This window comes from Mesoplodon bidens (genome assembly GCF_964165515.1).
Source record: "Mesoplodon bidens genome assembly, chromosome: 2".
NCBI lineage: Eukaryota > Metazoa > Chordata > Mammalia > Artiodactyla > Ziphiidae > Mesoplodon > Mesoplodon bidens.
Genome location: NC_138177.1, coordinates 187,000,384 through 187,013,471, shown reverse-complemented (window position 1 = coordinate 187,013,471; position 13,088 = coordinate 187,000,384). Strand labels below are relative to the sequence as shown.

The window sequence follows — 13,088 nt, the reverse complement described above, 5'->3', positions numbered from 1 at the left end:
GGCTCCCGACCCCACAGCTTATCCTCCTTTCAGTTTTGGATGCAAAAACACAATTTTTAAAACGAAAACACATGATTTAAGAGGAAAATAATGAGTTTCCAAAGACTCTCTGGGGGCGCCTGCAGAGCCCGGTGCAGACCGCGCGGGGACCGAACCCAGGCCCGGGGCGGGGGCGCTGCACCCTGGGCGGCTGCAGACAAACGAGAGACAGAGGAGGCGCAGGCGCACCCCAGGCCCTGCAGCGTCGGCCGTGCCCACGGCATGACTGCACGCCAACAGAGCCCCGCTCCAGGTCAGCCTCCTTCGTGGGGTAGGTGCATCTCACCCGCCACCATAAGCTGCGGCAGGAGGCCAGCCCCACGGTGGTTTACGTCCCCATGGCCGCCACTCCAAGACTTGGAACAGCACTTGGTCCTTTCTGGTCTCTTCTGTTGTAAAAATAAAGCCCTATCCACCATCTACGCCCTGCGTGGGCACGGCCCCCAGGGCCTCGGCTCAGCCGCAGCCGGGAAGCAGCACACCTGACTGCCTGGTGAGGTGGGAACACCACGCAGCAGCCCCCCATGAGGCTCCAGGGGGGCAGCCCTCAGTCGTCCTCGGAGAGCTCTAGATCCTGCAGCTCGTCCTCCGGCCCCTGGGCCAGCCGCCAGGGCTCCTGGGGGTCCGGCCCCGCCTCTGTGTCTGGGCTTCCATCTGCAGGGAGAGCGCACAGCTACATAAATTCTGCTTTATCAGGAAGCCGCCAGCCTGGGAGGTTACTCATCACTAATTAATCACAGCACTAATTAATTTATCGCTGCTGCTGTTGCTGGGGGCTGGGGGCCAGAGCCAGCAGGGATGGAGCAGCTGGCCCAGCGTCCCCGGGGGCGGGGGCGGGGGCGTGGGCCCAGCTTAGAGCCGATGGCCCTGCCCACCCACCGGATCCCCCATGACAGTCTCAGGCTCCAGACAGATGGGCTCAAAAACCACGGCACCCCGCACTCTCAGGAACCACTTACCCTCTGAGTCGCTGACTTCCTCCACCCTCTGCCAAGCTTTCGGGGACCCAGGCGTCCCTGGGGACCAAGCACAAGAGCCCATGGGGGTGGACCCACCAGCAAATGCACAGAGGGGCAGCTAAGGCAGGATGGGGGCTGGAGCACAGCCCTGGACCCCACTTTCCCTTAGGTCTCCTCTGTTCAAGTGGGAGGGGAACTGCCTGAAAGGTGGTGGTGGGAGGGGGTGACCCAAGGCCTGGGGGCCCCCACCTCAAAGCCAGCCCCGAGGCAGGAGAGGCAGAGGAGGGATAAGTGTCCTCCCTCTGGTTCCATGAGGTGGGAGGCCTGCCAGGCCCAGCTGCTCCCTCCTCCCCCAGGCCCCACCTCTCTCTGGGAAGTCGGGGGCGTCGTCATCGTCGTCCTCATCCTCAGCACTGTCCAGTTCAAATAGGTCCTTGAATTCTGCCCTGTCCTCATCCTTCCTGTCCGCCACCTTGCGGCGCTTTACCTCTGGGAAGTTCAAATCTTCCAGCTGGAAGGACAGGGACCCAGAGCTGCAGGTGAGGGTGGGCTCTCAGGGCTGCCTGCCCACTGGCCACAGCCCAAACCACGCCCCAAGCCCAAGCCCGACTCACATTCCAGACCCAGTCCTGCGCCCTCCTGCCCCGTGAGCCCCTCTAGCCTCCAGCCCACCCCCCCACGCAAGGACCCTGCTTGGCCACTTGGGACGCTTGGTCGGCATCACTGGGTAGGGTTCCTGGACAGCCGCCCCACCAGGCCAGTGAGGAGGCCCGCTAAGTGACGTCAGAGCTGCAGGCTCCGACCGTCCTCCTCCCCTCATTTTCAACCGTCACTCCCAGAACAGATGGCCTGCCCACACTGACACCAGGACAGGGATGCAGACAGTCATGTCACTTGGCACGAAGCTGTCCCCTCAGGTCACAATGTCATGCACCCACCGATCAGGCCCAGACCCAAACACAGAGCTAGAGCTCTTCCTGTACCTCCCCACTGGCCCTCCTGGTGTCCACAGACTGGCCTAGGTGACAAGGTCAGCCCAGCACTCGCTCCCCCAAAAGCCCCAGCCCGTCAGGCCTGAGGGGCAGCAGCCTCTGCCCCAGCACAGCCCTGGGGCCTCTCCACCTGAGGGTCGTGGGAGAAGCCCCCAGACTCTACCTGGTTCTGCCCGCCATCCGCCCCATCAGAGCATCGGCAGCACCAGCACACGCTGCAGCGAGGGTGGCTACGGGCAGCACCCACCGACCCCTGCTGACGTCCTCCCAGCCGTGCCCACATCCCCGACGCACCCCCGCCCATACCCGCTCTTTGCCACTGATCTCCAGCTGGATCTCACGGTCCCTCAGCTTCCGCCACTGGCTGTAGTACTTCGTGAGCGGGGTCCCCTCCTCCCGGGTCCGCTTCTCCCAGGCATCCTGTGCAGGGAGATCCAGGGTCATGTCCCGCCCCAGGCAAACCCCCAAACCTCAGCCACACACTGACCAGTGTCCCCCGGGCCCCGGCACCAGCCCCCAGCTGACCACTGCGCGCTGGTCGGACACGCCGAAGGAGACCCTCTGGCGGAGGCTGCGGACGTGTTCTGCGTTCTCCTGCACCTTCTCGAGCAGCTGACGCACCTGACGGCAGTAGTTGGCCACCTTGCACTCCCGGAGGAAGGATTTCAGCTGCAGGAGAAGAGGGGCTCAGCCTAGCCCCAGGCACAAGGCCGCTCTGCACCCCCCGAGCGGTGACCGCAGGCAGGCGGGGGCGGGTCATGGGTTCCTGTGTCTCAGAGCCCTGGGGGACGCACCTGAGGTGGGGGGAGCCCCAGTGCAAGTGTGGGGGGGGCGGCGGGGGGGCTGCGTGACTCTATGGCCCAGCCCTTAGGGACCTGTGGGGGTCGAAGGGCTGACAGGAGGATGCCCACCAACCCCGTGGGCCAGGCAGAGGGGTGGGCAAGGGCAGGATGGATCCACCCTCCAGGCCACATCCCGCCTGCTGCCTGTCTGTAAATAACGTGCTGGCACGCGGCACACTCGTTCCTTCCTGCGTTTCTGTGAATTTTTTTGCATTTCTGAGGGAAAGTTGAGCGGATTGAGAAACCCCGTGATTGCAAAGCCTAAAATATCTACCATCTGACTTTTTACCAAAAACGTTTGTTGACCCTCTTCTAGACCGTGATCCCCAAGACTCAGAGAGAGGACGACGCGCACACACCTATGTCTGAGCTACCCCGCCCCACTCCCCACCAGGGCCAGATGGGTACGCGCCTCCCTGAAATGAGAAACACCTAGGCTGAAAGTAAACGGATCTCCAAGGGGCTTCTGAGAGGGAAGACACCCCCCCATCCCACCCCAAATGTCGCCTGAAGAAAAGCTGAGGTGGGCGGCCAGGGCTTCCTATGACCCCCTAACGTCTCCTACCTCCTCACCCGGCCCAGGAGCACCTGGGAAAGCATGCAGTGAGACCAGCCCAACCTAGAGCCGGGGGCGGTCCAGCCTGCTGAGCCCCAACACCCCCAGGAACCCTCACGGCTGGTCTGGGCCCTGGGCTGTAGCAGGCTAGAGGGGGGCTGACAGGTCCCGGGGTCCTCCTGATGCACCCGGGCCAGCGCCCTCCTCAGGCTCCACACCCAGGCATGTACCCCAACACCACGGCCCCGGGGACCCAGCTGCCAGGTGGTGCCAGCACAGAGACCCCAAGCTGACCAGGCTCTGCCACTGGCCCTGTGCGGCTGTGACAGGGCTGCCTTGCTCTGGCCCCAAGCGAGGGCGCCAGTCCGTCAGGAGGCGGTCTGGTCTGCTGAGGGGTTGGGCCCACAGAGGGACTCGGGCGGGGGGCAGGGGGCACACACCTGCAAGACAGCGGGCAGCGCCAGCTCGGGGAATGCAATGCTGTGGGCCTGACTGTGCAGGTACTCCAGGCTGAGGTCGTATAGTTGCTCCACCAGGCCGTCCTGAGGCAGCGAGGGAGCAGGCGGCGTCAGGGCGGAGGGGAGCTCAGACCTCGGAGCCACACTCGGGCTCAGGCTCACCAGGCTACCCCAGCCCCGGGAGGCCTGGAGGTTCAGTCCTGGAGGGCAGCGAGCCTTCTCCCACCCACACTCATCTACCTCCAGTCACCCCGCACGCTGGCCTCGGTGCCCTGCGACATCCTGCCGTGACCCCACCCAGGGCATCCCCGGACCCCTCTGCAGGCTGCGCTCACCCGGTACGCCTTCTCCTGCAGGTTGACCTTGGACAGCTTCAGGATCACAGCAAAGTTGATGGGCCTGGAGCTCATGCGCCCCGGCCTCCTGTTGAAGTCGACCTGCTGGAAAATCTGCCCCAAGGACCCGTCAGCCCAGCCTGCCCACCCCAGTACCCTGGGTCTCTGGAGACCCATCTTGAGACCAAGGACAAGTGGCCAGATACAGTGCCAGCCCCGCGGCCTCACAGACACCACCCCTCCCCCCACAGTCTGCTCACCTTCCAGATCTCTGGTCCCCAAGGGAGTCCCTCTGCCCTAGAGCAGGGCCCTGGCCAATGGGGCAGGACCAGGCCACACCCTTACACACTGCTGCTGTCCCCCTCCTGAAACTGGGCCAGGGAGCCATGAGAACCAGTGTCTGGAGACAAAGAAGGGTCCCTCCTGCACAGGATCACCATCACTGCAATTTCCTCACCCACGATCGCCTCCCCACAGCCTGGTCCCGGCCCTAGTGGATCTCTAGCCTTTGGACTGAAGCCTCTCCCTACCTAAGCTACGTGCACACGTATACACACAGGTACACATGCACAGAGGCAGCAAAGGGAACACAGCTTTGGAATCAGACGGGGCTTCCAGCCCAGCTCCGCCGCTCACTCTAATCTTGGGCCAACACCCAGATCGACCCAAGTCTGTGCCCTAAAACCAGCGCCGTCGGGCCAGCCCAGCAGAGCAGCTGTCCTCACCTGCGGTGCCACTCTCGCCTATCGGGCAGGCACCGTGCAGAGTAACGCCCTCAACACCTGTGTGCTATGGGCAAAGAGCCAGCACTCAGGAGAGCTGCACCGAGCTGAGGAGTGGTCTGGCCACACGCGGCAGGAGGCGTCTTCCCTCCTGCACCCTCCGCTCCCCCCACCCCGAGCACCCGCTCACCTCAAGGATGAAGGGTAGCACCGGGATGAAGGTGCCCGTGCCCTCCGAGAGCAGCGTCAGGGCGCGCACGCAGTGCATGCGCAGCGGGTAGAAGCGGGCAGTGGGGACCAGCCTGGGGGTGTGGGAAGGCGGGAGTGAGCAGAGACCCCAGACTCAGAGACCCCCAAACCAGCCTCAGCCGCCTGGCCCAGCTGCCTCTGAACCCCCCCCACCCACTGGGCTCCAACCTTAGGAAGGGCTCCTTCCCAGCAGGGTCAGCAGCCACACCAGCCTCAGACAGATAAAAGCAGGACAAAAGGCCCCAACCGAAGTCGCAGTTCTAAGGACCTGCCTCCTTGCTCAGTTACGGTGGCGGGGAGGTGGGGTGGGGGAGACCACACCCCACCTGGCTAACGACTCAATTTCATTTTAACACGTGGGACAGCAAAGCTTTCCTTTCTTCTCCTTTCAGGAGGACAAGGATGCCCTCTGCTGGCCACATGTGGCTCCGCCAGTCTCTGCCCCCAGAGACCAACAAGACGGATATTCATAGGCAAACCAACTGCGGCAGGTCACTGCAAACCTGCTCCGTCCACAACGTCCAGGCAGATAAGCCCAAATCCCTTCAAACTGCACACAGCCCCCTCTACCCCGCGTCCCCAGAATGCACGTGTGTGCGGCATCCTGGACTAAGGTACCAGGTCACAGGCAACCGAGAGGCCCAGCTGACAATGATTCTGGGATGTCGGGGACAAGGCCATGAACAGCCTCAGCCCAGACCTTCCTCAGGTGCTGCCAAGTCACAGACACCACACCTGGAGGCCCCAGCTGCCAGGGGCACTGGCCAGACCATCTGTGAACAACCCCGACCCTACCCTGGCCTCCAGGACAGCCTCCTGTAAACTTCTCCCTGTGTAACCCTGGCCCTGAGCCCCAGGATACCTATGTAACCCCGGCCCCACCTCCTTCGGCCCTTGGGGCAACCCCCCGGCCCCGACTCACTTGACGCAACCGATGACAACCTGGGACAGGGGGTAGATCAAGGGCCGCAGAGCTTCGCTGGGGCAGATGGTGCTGAGGGCGCGGCACCACAGGTAGAGGCAGTGCACGAACTGCCAGTTGTACACTGACTGGTACGTCTCCTGGGCAGAGTGCAGTCCACCCGGGTCAGCCCCGGGTCCCCTTCACCTACTCCACAGCCCCCACCAGCAAGGGCCCTGGCGCCACCAAGGGGCTGAGCTGCCTCTCGCAGGAGGCCCCGCCCCCCCCCCCCCGCAGTGGGTCAGGCCCCGCCCCCGCCCCCCCCGCAGTGGGTCAGGCCCCGCCCCCGCCCCCACCCACCTTCTTGCGCGTGGTCATGGCATTGCGCAGGTGGATGGCGAGCTGGCGGATGTAGAGGAATGCGTGCTGGTAGGCGACGCCAGCGTCCAGGGCCAGCAGCTCTGTCAGAGTCCGCTGCATGAAGTTGACGAGGGGCAGGGTGCTGGGGGAGGTGAACCTGCAGTTCCTCACGTACGTGATGTACATTTGCTGCCGGAAACACCTTAGTCAGAGCCACCTTTGAGCTCCCAGGGCGCCATGCCCCCGCCACCCAGCTCCAAGCCCCCTGCAGACACCCGGGGCCTTTCCCTCAGAGCTGGCCTCAGCAGGAACCACAGCCCAGCCACGTGTGCCGCAGACCCCCCTCTGCTGCACGGCCCTGCTTCTCGAGGCCCCACTGCTGCTCAGCCCACCAGTCCCGGGCAGAGTCTGCAGTGCCGAGGGGAAGGGTCTTACGGGGAAGCCTAGACACCCAGGAAGGAGGGAGCTGCAGCATGAATAACCGTGGGAACGGGCAAGGGACGTGGACGGACCAGAAGGGAAGGAGACAGAGAAGCCCCAGCTGCCCGCCAGGCTGATGCAAGGGGCTTCCAGAGGGTCCTGTGCAGGGTAGGCCACCTCAGGTTTAGAGCCAGGCAGCAGGGTCCCCGCCCTTCTCCACGTCTGATGTCTTCGTCCACTGAGGGGAGAGCTGTGCAGGTCACTCCATGTGGAGCCCCAGGGGGACCAAGGGCTCCTGTCCCCGTGCCGTCCCGTCCCCCACTTCTCTTGGAGGAAGCCATGACGAGGACCTGGGTCTGCCCAGGGTCACAGCACCCGCGAGAAACACCGACCACAAAGGCAGCCTGCCCAGCCCTCAGGTCGAGACCTTCCACCCAGACCCTAGTGGAAGAGCCGGGGGCACCACTACCTTGAGGACGGGGCTCAGGAAGACTTCCTTCTTGTGCCGGCAGACCTTGACAAGGACCAGGAAGGCCAGCACGCGCAGCGTCTCCTCACCCGTGCCCCACAGGACCACCATCCTCTGTGGAGGCGAGCTGTCACCGCCTGCCCCGGCCCCACCACCCCGCCCCAAGCCCGGCCAGAGACGGCCCTTCCCACAGTGCCCCGGGGAACTCCCCGAGTTAGAGCTCAATCGCGGAGGAGCGAGACCAGAGCACAGCACCCCTCCTGAAGGCCGGACGGTGAAAACTGACCTCTGCTGTCCAGCGCATGTACGTACGTGGGTGCCAGAAAGCTGCCCCCCACCCCCCAGGGGAGCCCGTCCTCGCGTGACTGGGCTGTGCTGCCTCGAGCGTGCCCCCAAGACAGAACCCCATGGGGTGGCACAGATGCCCCCTGCACTCCAGCCGGCAGTGGGGCTGCGCACCTTGAGCAGCACGCGGCACTGCTTGGGGAAGGTCAGGTAGTAGGGCACGGAGCTGCTGACGTGCTGGAGGATGGCCGCCACTACTGTTGCCTCTGCCACACAGGCCACCAGCTGGGGAAGCAGGAGAGGTCAGCGAGGCCCAGGACACGAGGAAGGATCGGACCGGTGGATGCAGCCAGGCCCCGCCCCCCAGAACTGCACCTGTGTGACGGAGCTCAGGTAAGCCTTGATGTCCAGCCGGAGCTTCCCCCACAGCGGGCTGCTGGATGGCTGCAACACCCTGCAGGGAGACCGCACCCTCCAGCTCAGACACGAGGCCAGCAGGAGGCCAGCAGGAGGCAGGGGTGTGCCCCAAGCCACGTCCCGTCCAGGACACACACAGTGTCCAGGACGCAAGGGCACATGGGCCCTGGGGTGAGACACCCCCCCCCATCTTTCCCACGAGTTCAGGGACCTTTCCAGCTGGATGAACACGAGAGACACACCAGGACTCTCTCAAGGGTGGCCCACAGCTACGCCTAAGGAGGGGTACCACCGAGCCCCAAGTCCCCCACAGGCCACCCCACCCGGCCAGAGGGCTGACCATCCTTCCCGTCTGAGCCCAGGGCCAGCCACTTCCCCCAGAGCCCCCACACAGACCCCTGGCCTCCAGCTCCCCACACCCCTCAGGCACCCACACTCTGCAGTCCCAGGTCTGACCCAGGCATCGCCAACCAGCACAAGCTGTCTTCCTTTGGGCCACATACAGTTTTTGTCGTTGTTGTTACCCTTGCGGCTTACAGGATCTCCGTTCCCCGACCAGGGACTGAATCTGGGCCACGGCAGTGAAAGCACCGAATCCTAACCACTGGACCACCGGGGAACTCCCCAGGCCACATACGCTTTACAGAGACCAAGTCATTTACACCTTAATTTCAGCAGCAGTGGCTGATGCTTAAGAAGTTTCTCAGAGGTGTCACCTCTCAACACTTGCAAAACTCAGCACGTTAAGTGTCTGTTAACCCTGCTAACGTGTGCAAAAGAACCAAGGACAAGGGCCCCTAATAGCCTTCCCCATGGGCTGAGGCCGGCTGCGGGGCACCTGGACCCACGACCCAGGCGGCGCTGCTGCTTCCTCCCAAGCCCGCTGTCCTCCATGGTGACCGCTCTCCCCACTGCAGCGGCCCCCATGGGCGCCCGCACCCAGCCAACGCCAGCACCACTTGCGCTGCCTCTTCGCTGCCCACTCACTCACCGCCTGTGGCCCTGCACTCTCGCCGGCAGCCAGCTGCCCTGTCCCCTGAGGCAGCCACCCCCACTTGGCCGCGTCAGTCCCGCCCCGACCACCCCCCCCAGGCCCAGGCACTCCCATCCCCGAGTCCCGGCCTCCTCCACCTCCCCTCCAGGGGGTCCCGACGGACCTCTCCCTGGAGCTTCTTTCTCCCTCTGAGCAGCGACGGGGTGAGTCTGACCCTCCAAGCCTTTCCTGCCTCCAGGTCACGTGGCTGCAGGCTCCTGGGAGCCCCAAGGGAACCCACAAGCTGCCAAATGTCGGCTGCTCCCCTCTCCCCTCTGAAAACCTTCCACGGCCTTCTCTGCTCAACTGACCTCTCGCACGAAAGTCAAGGTCCTCAAGCGAGCGTGGATGGGGCCCCTGCCTAGACACACACACTCGCACCAGCCAAAGAGCAAGGAGAGCAGACGAGACTTGACTTGTCCAAAGAGAAAAGAGAGAATCCTGACCGGGGAAGACGGGGGAGCAAAGCCAAGCACACACTCTGTGGCCCTGGAGGAATCCTGGGCAGGAAGGAGGAAGGACAGGGCTGCCCCCACCGGGCCCTGAGTGTCCAGCCTCTCCCAAGAGCCCTGCAAAGAGCCTGGCTCTGTCCTCCACATCCCTCTGTGCCAGCTGGGTCTAGAGGGGGCCCCTAGGTCCCAGAGCCCCTGCCTTCCCCAGTGCAGGGCCCTGACCACGCCTCCCCATGCCATCCTCTTCCTTCTTACCTGCTACTGTCCTTTGGGGCTTTTCTAAACAGCAGCTCCTGGAGACAGCCAAAGAGATCTCTGATGCAGAAAGTGACCAGAGCGTTGAACACTGCAATGAGGGGACCAGAGATGCCACTCTCAGGACAGAAAATGGAACATAGAGACTGTATCCCTGGTCCCCTCACCCCAGCTCACCAGCACTGTCCGTGACCTGGAATTTGCTGGTCTCAGTGCCTTCCTGTTCTCCTTGGGTGGTGGCCACGGCTGCTCGAAACGCCTGCACAACTTCGTGGAACAGCTTTGGAGTAAGGTGCTGCTAAAAGGGCAGAAGGACCCGGAATGTTGGAGGAGCAGTCAGCTGTGCTGGGCAAAGCGAGAGGCAGCTAGCTGGGGCTCCAGGAACCTGCTCTATGAGAGAAAGGCACGCTTGGCCACATCCTCAGACCAAGAGCAGAGGTGGGAGCCGTGTTACGGAGCCATGTGCAGGGAACAAGAAGAGTCCAGAATCCTCCTGGAAGGGCCACGGGGGAGGGGCTGAGGAGCCGGGATCTAAACAATGGCCAGCTCCAAGTGGTATCTGGAGTTCTCCCTTTCTGTCCTTTCTTTTCCCTGCAGAAACCACCGCAAGGCCCTCCGAAGGGCCCTGGCTCCACCAGCGAGCAAAGGCACAGAGACTATGTCCTGCCCACAGTAGACTTCAGAGAGCCCCGGAGAGAAACAGAGAAGAAAGGAGAAGGCGGAGGCCCTAGGCTCTGAATGAAGGAGAGAGTGCGGTCCTGACCCCTCCTAGCGTGCAGGGAAAACTGCGAGATTCTCTTGTGCTGAACAGGGCTCAGAGAGGGCTCCTCCCACCTGCACTGCCCCAGATAAGTGAAAGAAAGCAAGGGGGCGGGAGCTGGGGCGGGGTCAGCGGCCCAGCCCACGCCACTTCTCACCTTTGCTGCCTGCTTCCATCTCTCAACCATGGCGAGGGTCACAGAGGCAGAATCCCTCCTCTTCCCCGTAGGTCCTCTGGGGGCCCTGTCCTCCTCGTCTTCCTCCTCCTCACTTGCTTCCTGCACCAGACACAGAGGGCCCCACTGGACCAGATGCAGAGGCCACAAATATGCCCCTGCCCCCGCCCAACGGTGCACAGGCTCTCACTTCCAGCCCGTCCGGCATGGAGTGGAGCTGCCCCTCCTCGCCCTCAGAGCTGTCCGAATCACTGAAGTTCAGCAGGCTCTGGTCATTCTCCTGCAGGAACTTGTAGAACTCAGGGTCTTTGTCCTTCAGTCGAGAGAGCTGGTCCTTGTGCTCAGACGCACGGCCCCTGCGGCGGCTGAGAAGGTGGGGGTCATCAAGTCGGACCGGCAGGCACGGCCAAGGCCAAGGGGGGAGGGGGGATCGGGCTTCCCGTCCTCCTCAGAGAACCTATGAGGCTTAGTCTGCTTCCTCCACAGCAGCTGCCAACGACCAAGGCAGAGGGATTGCCAGAGAGGAAGTTTTCAGCAGATCTCTCTCTGCCCCAAAGTCTGGACTCAAACATCCAACAGCCTCTGCACACGTGTTTCAAACCCAACGCGTGTTTCAAAACAACGCTGAACTTGCAGCTTCCCCCGAACTTACTCCGCCCACACACTGCCTACCTCAGCTGTCGCTGACTCCCCCTTTCCAGGTACTCACGTGAAAGGTAAACCCTCTCTGCCTCTCACACCCAGCATGCACCCTGTCACGAGATCTCATCATCAATACTTCCAAAAGTCTCACGACTCCTCTCAAACCAGCATCATCTCTCAATTCGCTTGTCCACTCCAGCCGCTTACAACCTGCTCTCAGCACAGCAATCGGAGGGGCCCATCCTGTGACATGTCACGCGACGTTACTTCGCTACTCAAAACCCTAGGATAATTTCCAACTGCACTGAGACGCCATATAAACGGTCTACAAGATCCAGCCCCATCACCGTCTCTCCAGCTTCACCTCCTACTTCTCTCCTCGCATTCCTGCCACAGCCATGCTCAACTCTGCGTAAGGCTCACTCTCAACTCGGGACCTTTGCTGTTCCTGCTGCCTGAAACACCCAGACATTCTTCCCCTACTGCTGCAATTTACTCCCTCGGGTTTCCTAAAACGGCCTTATCCACTCCACCTAACGCTGCCGCAGAAGCTCCCGCCTATGCTCCCTATTCCTCCAGCTCCTTCTGCTTTTCCTTCCTGTCTGCAGCACTTATTTCGTCCACCACCCTACATGCTGTGGCTTATCCAAGGCCGAGTAAGCGCTCCTAAGCCAAAATGAGTACTATTCTCCAGCATTTCCCAACACTGGGATGACTTGGCACAGAGCAGTCACTCCGTAAATACCGATGGAAGAATAAACAAGCCGAAAGGTATGGGGGAGAGGTCAGAGGTCCCTAGGTCTCAGTCCTGAGGCCCCAGGAGTGGTCAGCACCCTTCTGGTGGGGCGGGCCAGGACGGTTAAGTGGGTTCTGCTTACACACGGCCCGTAGAAGACGCTCCACTCACCTGGCCAAGGGACTCCCACCTGGCCCATCCGGGCTCCGGGCCGCTCCGCGCGCCGCCCCCGTCTCCGCCTCTGGGGCTCCTTCGGGCTCCGAGTCGGACTCGGCATCAAAGCCCGAGGCCAGGAACTCGTCCACCGTCAGCTCCGCCAGGCGCCTGCGGGCCATGCCGTTGGAGTCACGACTCCCTGCCAGCCCGGTGTGCCCCAGCCCGGCCGCCCCAGGAACACAGAGAGGCGCAAGGGGAGCCTCTCTGGATGCAAGCACCCGCCGGGAGGCCTGATCGGAGCCTCAACTCACCGCTTGCGGGTCCACGCCGCCGCCATAACTGCAGGCCCGTAGCGTGCGCCCCACTTCCGGCCCCAGCAGGCCTTGCGCCAGGCGCGCTTCCTGCAGGCAACCCCGCCCCTGGCCCCGCCCCGCCGCGCCCCGCCAGGTGGCTTTAAGGTTCTCCAACCTTGGCTGCGGCGGCATCCAGGCGGGAGGGCGCGTTCAGCTCTCTTTTTGGGCGGGAGGCGCTCGGCCTCCCAGGGTGGCACGCGGGACGAATGCTCCCTGCGCAGGCCTGGTTCAGTCACGGCTCCCGCTCGCTTCCGCTGAGGGACAGACTGCGGACGGAGCTCCAGCACCCGGCAGGACTGCGTAGGGCGGAATCCCGCCATTCCGCTCACAAATCTGTGACGTTTACCAAAAAAGGCACTAATAACGACACCGACCTGGGGGAGGGCCGGGCCGGGTCACCCTCGCCCAGCCCAGCCCACAGCCCCCCCGCTCCCCCCCGCGGGTTCCGTGAACACGTGCCTGTGAGGATGTCAATGCATTGACCACGGAAAAAATGCATGGGGGGAAACATGTGTCAGAGAG

General features: G+C 63.1%; 1 protein-coding gene across 3 annotated transcripts; it reads right to left on the bottom strand.

Annotated features, from left to right (window-relative positions):
• Positions 1–53: 53 nt before the first annotated feature.
• On the bottom strand, positions 54–12,825 carry NOC2L (NOC2 like nucleolar associated transcriptional repressor). 3 transcript variants are annotated; one of them, XM_081224510.1, is made up of 19 exons: positions 12,525–12,825; positions 12,229–12,381; positions 10,870–11,044; positions 10,662–10,781; positions 9,922–10,039; positions 9,745–9,835; positions 7,963–8,041; positions 7,762–7,872; positions 7,303–7,416; positions 6,414–6,602; positions 6,075–6,214; positions 5,094–5,205; positions 4,182–4,295; positions 3,829–3,930; positions 2,516–2,659; positions 2,297–2,410; positions 1,362–1,509; positions 999–1,055; positions 54–693 (listed from the first exon to the last, which is right to left on the bottom strand). In XM_081224510.1, exons 1-19 carry the CDS (start codon positions 12,548–12,550, stop codon positions 587–589), a joined length of 2,214 nt encoding a protein of 737 aa, XP_081080636.1. In that variant the 5' UTR covers positions 12,551–12,825; the 3' UTR covers positions 54–586. The 3 variants fall into 3 exon arrangements, with proteins under 3 accessions (XP_081080636.1, XP_081080635.1, XP_081080637.1); XM_081224509.1 differs by having other exon boundaries at positions 9,922–10,042; positions 12,525–12,618; XM_081224511.1 differs by lacking the exon at positions 999–1,055 and having other exon boundaries at positions 9,922–10,042; positions 12,525–12,618.
• Positions 12,826–13,088: the final 263 nt, after the last annotated feature.

What these genes read in the sequence shown, in the direction of transcription:
- NOC2L (XM_081224509.1), bottom strand. Translation starts at nt 12,550, where the DNA reads ATGGCGGCGGCGTGGACCCGCAAGCG. An exon ending in CCATGCCGGACGGGCTGGAA is followed by an intron (nt 10,782 to 10,869) that starts GTGAGAGCCTGT and finishes TGTCTGGTGCAG; the next exon opens with GAAGCAAGTGAGGAGGAGGA. An exon ending in CCCCGACTTCCCAGAGAGAG is followed by an intron (nt 1,056 to 1,361) that starts GTGGGGCCTGGG and finishes CTTGGTCCCCAG; the next exon opens with GGACGCCTGGGTCCCCGAAA.